Source organism: Alosa alosa, unplaced genomic scaffold (genome assembly GCF_017589495.1).
Source record: "Alosa alosa isolate M-15738 ecotype Scorff River unplaced genomic scaffold, AALO_Geno_1.1 AALO_1.0_unplaced_8, whole genome shotgun sequence".
NCBI classification, from domain to species: Eukaryota; Metazoa; Chordata; class Actinopteri; order Clupeiformes; family Clupeidae; genus Alosa; species Alosa alosa.
The window spans coordinates 253694-264182 of record NW_025962983.1 but is presented as its reverse complement, the minus strand read 5'-3'; the positions used below and the strand labels follow the sequence as shown (position 1 = coordinate 264182).

At 40.6% G+C, this 10489-nt stretch overlaps 1 protein-coding gene across 1 annotated transcript; it reads left to right on the top strand.

The window, feature by feature from the left end:
- Positions 1-1512: 1512 nt before the first annotated feature.
- LOC125290678 (major histocompatibility complex class I-related gene protein-like) lies at positions 1513-9584 on the top strand. The gene is made up of 5 exons (XM_048237246.1): positions 1513-1630; positions 3317-3592; positions 3963-4250; positions 4408-4527; positions 9418-9584. The coding sequence occupies exons 1-5, from the start codon at positions 1513-1515 to the stop codon at positions 9582-9584; spliced, it is 969 nt and encodes a 322-aa protein (XP_048093203.1).
- Positions 9585-10489: the final 905 nt, after the last annotated feature.

Sequence of the window (10489 nt, the reverse complement as noted above, 5' to 3'; positions counted from 1 at the left end):
TTTAACAGTGGCATACTTAACATTAGTTAAGCATACTTGTGCTTCATTCATCCACACATCCAGCTCCTCCTAATGTTTTGACAAGCATATCTACCAATTGACCTTGTTCCTGCCCATCTCTAGCTTTGCTGTCTCCATCCTTTCTGTTTTTGTTGTTTGCAAAAAATATATAGTATTTATATTATTGGTAACCAGCAACAAGTGCAAGTTGTAATCACTGTCATTCTCTCTCCTGCGCAAACAAAATGTGTTACGTTCCAAGTACTGTTGCTTAGTGCGTAATTCTGCTTTATAAAGTTGAACAAATACATTTGGTTATTTTACAGAAAAATATAAATAGCCAGTTTATGGTCTACAGTGCAGAGTTGGTAAGTTATGGTAGGCCAACTTGGAGTGAATAATGTGAGGGAGAAATGACAAAGATGGACTTTAACCTTTGATTTGATACTTATGTTTCTGTAAGCTCTTACAGTTTTGAATAGACTCTTCTGTTTAGCTTAAAGGATAAGTTTGGTGTGATATTGACCTAAAGTGTGTTGAAACATGATACCGAGTGTGAACTTTTGTCTCATAGCCCATCTCGGCTTGTCCCCTGCACTCCGAAATCTGGCGCTAGTTAGCCAGTTAGTAGTAAGATGTGCTCTGTTTCCTTCTACCAACAGGTTTTCAATGAGGGTGCCTCGGGCATCGGGCTAGCCATGCAAATAAATCATTGCCATAAAACCTGGCAGTTTTATGGCAAGCAGTTTTAACATACCTTATGTTATGGCAAACCGCCTACACTGGGTAAACTTGAAAGCTTACCATTGTGTGTGTGTATGCATGGCAAGCTGTTTTAACATTTAAATGTATTATTCGTAGGAGCAATGAGATATTGATAGTCAATTGAATATAACAGTTAAATTTCATGTTCAAATGTGTCTTATCAATAAAACAAAGCAATTCATGCTTTAGACCATTTTAATTAAAAAAAAAATAAAAACAAAGTACCGGATCAGGCACCGTTTCGGCACCGTTTTAAAAGTATCGATTTAGCACCGGTATCGGATAAAACCCAAACGATACCCAACCCTAGAAGGTACGGTATTCATAAATCGTCTTGTAAATAAACTACCAATGTTGGAAAGTATTCTTAAGTGCATATTAATATACAGGCTATGGCCAGAGGCACGCTGAGAAAATGTTACACTTTTTCACAATTATTAAACCGCTAGATCCATTCTCTGAACCAAATTCTCAGTTGCCTGAACACATTTCTTGAATCGACAAACCTTTTGACTAAACCCTTCACATGGTGCACTAAAAAATCCTTGATTTTTGCTCCATTTTAACCCTCTCTGGTGAAATGTAACTTAAGATTCTGATACCATCCTAGCAACATTCTGGACACTGCCTCCTAGCAAAATCCATTTATGAGATTTTCCTTTACACCATTACAAAATTGTGTGGTTGCTTGTTACCCTTCCACCAAGTTTCTACACCTTTTCTTTTACAAGTTCACATTATTTTTGGATGTTCAATACATTCATAAAGGGTGAGACTCCATTCCCAGAATACCAGGCTATATTTATGCTGGATGACATCCAGTTTGCATATTACGACTCAAATGAAAACAAGGTTGTACACAGAGGTCTGAATGGTCCGGAGAGAACACCTGACCTGGGATATGTTCCTCATGGAATCAACTATGAATGACATTTCTAGCACTAGGTGGTGATATAGGAGGTTTTTTTCCATAACTTTTTGATCAACGATTCCCGGGCCACAGAAACCCCGGGGCTCATGCAACTTGGGCTGCTGGTTTAAACCAGACTCCTGCCCCTGCCAAGGGTAAATTTAGGTTTGTCATTGCCTATGAGTTCAAATACTATGTGAGTGCAGATACGTGTAGGCTATACTCTGCTTGTCACACACACATTTTAGAAAAGCATGTGGTTACACTTTACTTGACAGTATCGACATAAGAGTGACATGACACTGTCATGAACGTGTCATAAACAAGTCATAAACGTTTATGACATAACGCTTCTGTTGACAAGTGACATTCGTTTTTTGTTATAACAAGTTAGGGTTAGGATTAGGGTTAGAGGTTAGGATTAGGGTTAGGTTTTGGGTTAGGGTTCATGTGTCATGACAGTGTCATGTCACTCTTATGTCGATACTGTCAAGTAAAGTGTTACCAAGCAAGATTTAGTGGAGTCATGGTGTTGCATACACTGTGATGTGTGCAAGCAGATTTCTTCTGCAGAGATATATTGACGTGTCGTCAAAATACCAACATCCTGTTTGATTTTGCGTTCCTTGCTCTTAAGGAGAATGGCAGATGTCACTCTCATTGGTTTACTGTATGTCACACCCAAAAAACACTCATGACTAATTATGAAACATAAGAACAACTCTTTTAAATAATGCGCCTGGCGCAGGGACCAATTTTCTTGTTCCTAAAATAAGAAATGAGAAATCAGACACACCCTAAACATGAAAAAAGTGAGGCCTGTCACACCCACACATACACACACACACACACACTCATAAACCAGTAAAACCACACACACACACACACTCAGAAACACACATACACATAGAAGCGCAAACATACATGCACACACTCACTTTACATTACTGTACATAGCATGAGTTGCAAGAGTAGGAGTATGGAGTTGGTGATTGAGAAAATTGACAATCGTGATTTATTTCTGCAGAGTGATTTATTTGGTACATCTATATCCGTGCTAGATGAATAACTGGTTGAAAGAGAGAGGCGTGAATCAAGATGATTCTTGATTTGTCTCATACATGATGTAATCGGGGGGGTAATTTTCCATGCAGTGATTCACCAAGTTTATACACCTTTTCTTCTACAGGTTCTCATTCTTTTTGGATGTTCAGCACATTCATAAAGGGTGATACTCCATTTCCAGAATACCAGGCTATATTTATGCTGGATGACATCCCGTTTGCATATTACGACTCAAATGACAACAAGGTTGTACACAGAGGTCTGAATGGTCCGGAGAGAACACCTGACCTGGGATATGTTCCTCATGGAATCAACTATGAATGTATGAGATCTAGAGCATCCTATCTGAGACAGCTTCTAAACCACACAAACAGTGAGTCAAAGTATTTGACTGGCAAAGTACCTTTTAGCAACATCTACTGTATAGTGTAGAAACAGTAGAAGAGAAAGACGAGACATTGAAATAAGAGTTATATTTACATAATTAATGTTAAACTCAGAAAAAAATGATAGTGATGTAGCAGTTCATATATGGATTTTTGTGTCTCAACATCTGTCTGTCTTGTGCTTCCTGAGGTTTTCATGTTCTACAGAGAATTTTGGGATGTCAGTTACAGGAAAATGAGGACATAGGAACTTTAACACACAAAGATGCATTCAACGGGGCAATTGGAGATGTCCGTTATTACAATCCACAATCTGACAGCCTTTATACTGACCAGGTGTGGCCAGATGCAGTGGATGGTATATGGGTTGTGAGTGTGCATATAGCTTTTGCATATTACCATCCCTTGTGCATTGAAACCCTCAAGACAAACCTGGAGAAAGAGAAGAATCGTGTTCTTAAAAAGAGTAAGATTATTTGCTTATTGGCTTTGGACAAAAGCATCTGCCAAATCCCATAACCATAAACCATAACCATTATTGATAGTTGTGCAAAAACAGTACTCTGTAGACATATTTCGATTGTGTATGGATTGTGTTTTTCTCCTTTAACAGTGATCCATTTTAAGAATGACTTGTTGTATGCTGTATTTATGACTACATTTCACAGTGAAGCCCAGAGTAATCCTCTACGGGGTGTAGTGTTAATTGTTTTGAGAAATGCACTAACTATTGTGCAAACATTAATGATGGTCAGAGAAATGCACCAAAGTGACTGAAACTAGTGATCCATTAAGGAAGATTTCTTCTGTACTGTATTTATGGCTACATTTCACAGTGAATCCCAGAGTCAGGCTCCTCCAGAAGACACTTCCAGACCCTGGTGGGGCCAAAGTGACCTGTCTGGCCACTGGTTTCTACCCCCGTCACATCAACCTGACCCTGCTCAGAGACGGCCAGTCTGTGTCTGACCACCAGATCACTGGGGGGGAGCTGCTACCTAATGGAGATGAGACGTACCAGATGAGGAAGAGCCTGGAGGTCAGTGCAGAGGAACTACAGCATCACCACTACACCTGCACAGCTGAACACCTCAGCCTGGACAACAAGCTGGACATCAGTTTAGGTATTATTGATTTACAAATATGGAATGTTGGATATATGCTTTGTAGTGTAGTTTGTAGTTTGTAGTTGTTTTAGTATCAGGTGTATGTTGTGTTTAGTTTTGATGTCTGTGTCTGCTTTGATGGTTGAACCCTCATACTCCTGTACTCTCTGGGCAGATCATGAGTGGGATTCAGTCACCACATCCATAGTGCCCTCCGTGCTTATTGCTGCTGGGTTACTGTGTCTTGCTGGAGTTGGTGTCGGGGCCTTTGTCCTATGGAGGAGGACCCGAACAGGTGAAATAGGTCTTACTGATTTCACTTAAATACTTATTTGAGACCTTTAGGTTATTAAAGTTCAGACCTGCCTACTGGTAAAATGTGTGACAAATCAATGCAATTGTGCTGATTGGAAATACCCAGAGGCTCAGAGTGTGTACAGTATACAGTATTGTGTACAGTCGATATTTGTGTATCAACAAAATAGTTCCACTGCTCATACAATGAGCTATGCTATTTAACTCTGACAGATCTAGTCAGGGCCGGAGTGGGGCCACTTTTCAGCCCGGGAGTTTCAGGCCCAAGACCGGCCCACTTTTTTAGTGGTGGTGGAAATTGGATAAATCCTGTAGTTTTTATTATAGGCTAATATTCCACTATTCCACAAGGATAGGTTGATAAGTTAACAAAAACAGGAAGGAAAAGAAATAAAGCATTTGAAATGTATCCACAATTCCACTAAGAGGCATATTGAACTACTGTATTGTTTACATGTTTTTTTCTGCATGGGTCAGCTATCATGTTGTTGTTTGGTGATTTGCTTCTTTACTACACCCACTTCTGAGCAAACAAGCCATATAGGTTGATCATGTAGCCTACTGCTGTCCTAGCCTACTGTTCTTTCTTCCATAAAATAACTTTAATTCATATGGTTAACTCTATTATCCTTTCTACTTGTCCCTATAGCCATAGTTAATTTCGGGCTCATCATTTTCAGCAGGGGACTGGCTGATCTGCTGCTCAGGCAACTTTTGTTTTTAGGCCTATAGGCTACTGCATACACAGATCAAGCTTGAGTTTGTTATCAATATTTGCATAATATTGGATGATACCAAAATGCTAATATTTTAATTAATTTAATGTTACTTGTGAATAGGTTGACAACGCTACAGCGTCCAGTAGGTTATTAGCCCAATTACGCCGTTATGATCATGGCTATCTCTCTTTACCAGTTGCCAATTATGTCTGTCCTCTTCAAAAAAAAAATTGAATTCCAGTGGTGACGTACACACAGTAGGCCTAACAGATGATTATGTGACACTAAGATATTTTAAGGGTATGGGATTCGCAAAACGGCCGGCAGATTTTGAAAATAAACAATTCAAATGGTCCTACCCTCTTTCCTCCAACTCTGGCCCTGACTCCACCCACTCGAAGAACATGAACGCGCAATCATGCACGAGCGAAAACTCAGATGCACGAGAGCAAGTCAGGCTAGCACTATACGAGCTCTAGTCTCCATAATACAGTACATACAATCGCTCACATCAGCTTCCCCCCCAAGCAGGTTAGTTAGCTAGCTAGATCTACATTCTTTATTGACCTCCTAAAGGGTCGTAGTTACTAGTTCCACAAATGCCTGAAGGCACATGATTTTAAATACAGTACATAAGAAAATACAGACTTATGAACTAAGAGACTTTGACTATAAAAGATTACAAGCCAATCGCCAGGACCACTATACTGCAATTGTTTGTGTTAGCCACATGTAGCTGCTAATATGCTGACGGCAAAAGCCCATAAAGACCCGTTAGCTTTGTGGTTTTACTGTCGTGTAAATGACAAAAATGCTCCATAACATGTCTGCGCGGATTAATAGTTCCTCAGCTTCTCACCTGTCCAGCAGAGAAAATGCCACAGCAGAATCTGTTTGTAGACCTTCCTGGTTCTTCAGTTGTCGCCAACGTTGGAAAGCGTCGCCTGGTTCTTCAGTTGTCGCCAACGCTGGAAAGCGTCGCCTGGTTCTTCAGTTGTCGCCTGGATGACTCTCGTTTTCGCTTCTTCTCTTTCAGCCATTTTTCGCAATTGATTTCCTTTTACGTTTACCTTCTCTCTTAAATATAGATTTCCTTTTACGTTTGCTGGTGCTACACTGTGTTCCAAATTATTATGCAAATTACATTTTTCTCAGATTTTCCTAAATAGTTGATGCAAATGAGTCAGTATAATTTTCAACTGTTAGAGTATAATTTGAATTTTATTGAACAAACCTCCCAATGATAACAGTATTTAAAAAAAAAATGCACTGTTCCAAATTATTATGCACAACAGTTTCAAGACATTTTATAGGTTGTAAAGTACTAAAAATGGTCATTTGTTGAATTTGCAGCATTAGGAGGTCATATAAATTAAATCAAAAGTTATTTAAATCAAAAACATCTTAACAGGCCAAGTTACATATTAAACATAGGACCCCTTCATATATCTTCTTCACAATTTTTGCATCCATTGAACGTGTGAGTTCTTGGAGAGTTTCTGCTTCAAAGCTGCAGTTGGCAAGATTTTTTTGATCATATTCACTGAAACCAACACTATGCTCCGACAGAACAACATAAATCAGCCTGTTTTAGGGAAAAACACACTTCTACCTCCACCTAGAGCCTGTTATTTGTTTTGCAAAAATCCACAGCTCCCGGTTCTTCTGGTCCAATCAGAGCAGGGCTGTGTGAGATCTGAATGTCAATCACAGTCTGGTGCAGTCTGGTGCGCAATAACAAGCACAAACTTGATGAGAGGGTGCTCGGTGGTAGTGGGTGAGGGGCATGAGAGTTGTAAACATTCAAAATTTTAGATAAGTCCCCTCAATCTGTCAGACTTGCCAACTGCAGCTTTAATGTCTTTGCAGAAAAGCCTCCCAGAGCTGCCAGAATGTCAGAATAGCCTCCCAGAGCTGCTTGGATGTGAACTGCCTCCCACCCTCATAGATCTTTTGCTTGATGATGCTCCAAAGGTTCTTAATAGGGTTGAGGTCAGGGGAAGATGGAGGCCACACCATGAGTTTCTCTCCTTTTATGCCCATAGCAGCCAATGGCCCAGAGGTATTATTTGCAGCATGAGATGGTGCATTGTCATGCATAAAGATGATTTTGCTACGGAAGGCACGGTTCTTCTTTTTGTACCAAAGAAGAAAGTGGTCAGTCAGAAACTCTACATACTTTGCGGAGGTCATTTTCACACCTAAAGGGGCCTAATTCTGGCCCAAAACATGACTCCGCCACCTCCTTTCTGACGTTTCAGCCTTGTTGGGACATGGTGGCCATTCACCAACCATCCATTACTCCATCCATCTGGATCATCTAGGGTTGCACGGCACTCATCCGTAAACAAAACTGAAAATTAGTCTTCATGTATTCCTGAGCCCACTGCAACCGTTTCTGCTTGTGAGCATTGTTTAGGGGTGGTCGAATGCACACTTGCAAACTTCTTGAGGATCCTAGACCTTGAGGTTTGCAGGACTCCAGAGGCACCAGCGGCTTCAAATACCTGTTTGCTGCTTTGCAATGGCATTTCAGCTGCTCTCTTAATCCTATGAATTTGCCTGGCAGAAACCTTCCTTTTTTTTGTGATCAATTTTTTATTGTATTTTGCTTCATACAACAAACACATAAACAAACTGAAATACATCTAAGACAACAAATAAGACAACACACATCAAATAAAACAACATACAGCATTCAACCACATTCCTCCCCATCCCCAGGTCTTGCTCCTCCCCCCCGCCCAAAAAGAAAGAGATTCGGTTATCTGATACAGCTCAATAAAGTTGACAAAATTAGTATGCCAAATTAAGATAAAAGATGAAGAAGGAAGAGTAAGCAGAAAGGGGACATAAGACCATGACTACTATCCCAACATAATGTCGATAAAGGATGACCATAAATTAATGTTTTTAACCTGAGCACCATGCATAATGGCCACTGATTTCTCCAGCCTAGCCAGATCTATAACTGTATTTACCCAGTGTTGATAAGACAGATCATGAGGTGCTTTCCATCTCTGAGCTATAAGCTTCTTGGCAGCAGTTAGGCCTACCAGGAACCAACGTTGGTGCATCAAAGACAGGTCTAGACCAGTAAAATCACTAAGCAATAAGATAGTTGGGGAACAAGGGATGGTACGCTCAAGTACTATGGACATCTTATTGGAGACCATACTCCAAAAATCTCTCACACCAGGGCAGTCCCAGACCATATGAACAAAAGTTCCTGTTGTACCTGAAGAACATAGCAGTTGGGAGATAGGTTTAATTTCATTAAAAATAATTTACGGGGAGTGCAGTAGAGTCTGTGTATGAAATTATAATGAATCGTCTGATGGTTGGGATTACGCGATGATAGGACTATCCTTGACCAGACTGTAGACCAATTGATTGTGTTAGGTGCAATTGAGAGATCTTGGCTCCAGTGACTATCAACCTGCAGCGGTTTTTCTGCATGTTTGGTGATGTATGTGTAAAGAGAGTAGACCAAGCCTCGGGTAGATGCAATACCACAAATTCTATGAATCGGATGAGGTTCCAAATGTTCTCCCCAAGGGACTCCATATGCCCGTAAGGCACTGCGGAGTTGCAGGTAGAAGAAAAAAGAGGTACCAGGTAAGTTGTAATGTGACTTCAGGTCTTGAAAAGATCTGAGTAGATTACCTGATGTAATGTCGGAAAGGGTGTTGATCCCTTCAAAGGGTGTTGATCGCTCCACTGATGGAAAGAAATCGGATGACCACCCAAGCGAAGGGCATAATTATTAAATATAGGAAGGTGAGGATGGAATTTTGAAAGATTTTCAGATTGTGGTTCCATGTTTCTCCATGTGGAAAGAAGATGTGAGATTAATGAACCAAATTTGGATTTACAGGTTTTAAGAGGGATGTTAAGAGTAGATTAAATCCTGAAGCCTATGTGGTCTTACTAGGTTTTCTTCTAAAGAACGCCAAGCTACTTGTGCATCCGGGTTTAACCAGGTATGAAGAGGACGAAGTGTTAAGGACCAGAAATAAAACTAAAGTTTGGGAACCCAAGACCTCCCGATAGTTTTTGCCTCTGCAAAATGGACATTTTGATCTGTGGGCGTTTCCCTTTCCAGACATACCTAGACACTAATTTATGAAGTTTCTCCCAATGTCCAGCAGGGGGTGCTAAGGGCAACATTGAACTACAGAAATTGACCCGTGGTAAGATGTTCATCTTGATGATGGCAGCTCTTGCTCTAAATGAATTGGGAATGGATGACCAGCGCTCCAAATCAGATTCCACCTGCCTGAGAGTCCAGTTGAAATTAAAAGAGACGGTTGATTGAATCGAGGGAAAAATTGATAAGCCTAGGTATTTAAAATGATCAACCACTGGAATATCGCTTGGTGAAGCTTGCCTCATAGTATCGTTGAGAGGAAGGAGAACTTGGACCAATTTATTTTGTACCCCGATATACTATATATGGACAAAATATGTGGAGTGGAATTAATTGCATCCCCAAGATATAGTAAAATGTCATCACAATAAAGAGAGATGAAACGATCCGTTCCATGAACCGTAATAGGAGTGTGGGTTGACTGACGCACCGTCTGGGCCAAGGGTTCCAGAGATAGAATGAACAAAAGTGGAGAAAGAACGCAGCCTTGTCTGGAGCTGCGGCCCACAGGAAATAACAACGAACAAATATTGCCCGTCATTACCATGGCAGAAGGAGAAGCATAAAGTGTTTTTATCATGTTGATGAAATTCGTACCAAACCCCTTATGGTGAGGAACAGCCCATAAGTAATGCCATTCAAGGCGATCAAAAGCTTTCTCCGCATCCAGAGATAACACAGCACAAGGAGTTTGAACCTCAGCAGAAGCTTCTACTATATGCAGTAGTCTGCGAACATTGTCTGAAGATAGGCGAGATTTTACGAAACCAGTTTGGTCAGGGTGGATGAGCTTATTCATAAGGGGCTCAAGCCTTAATGCGAGCACTTTAGCGAAGAGCTTTATGTCCGCATTCAAAGAGATAAAAGGGCGATAATTTGCACATTCATTTGGGTCTTTTCCTTTTTTTATGAAGTAAAGTAATCAGAGCGGTGTTAACATCTCTCGGAAAAGAGCCAATTGAAATGGCATGGTTGAACATGTTCAGCAACAGAGGGCCAAGCTGCGACCAAAATTGCAAATACAGTTCAGGAGGAATTCCGCCAAACCCAGGCGATTTCCCTTTGTTAAGGCT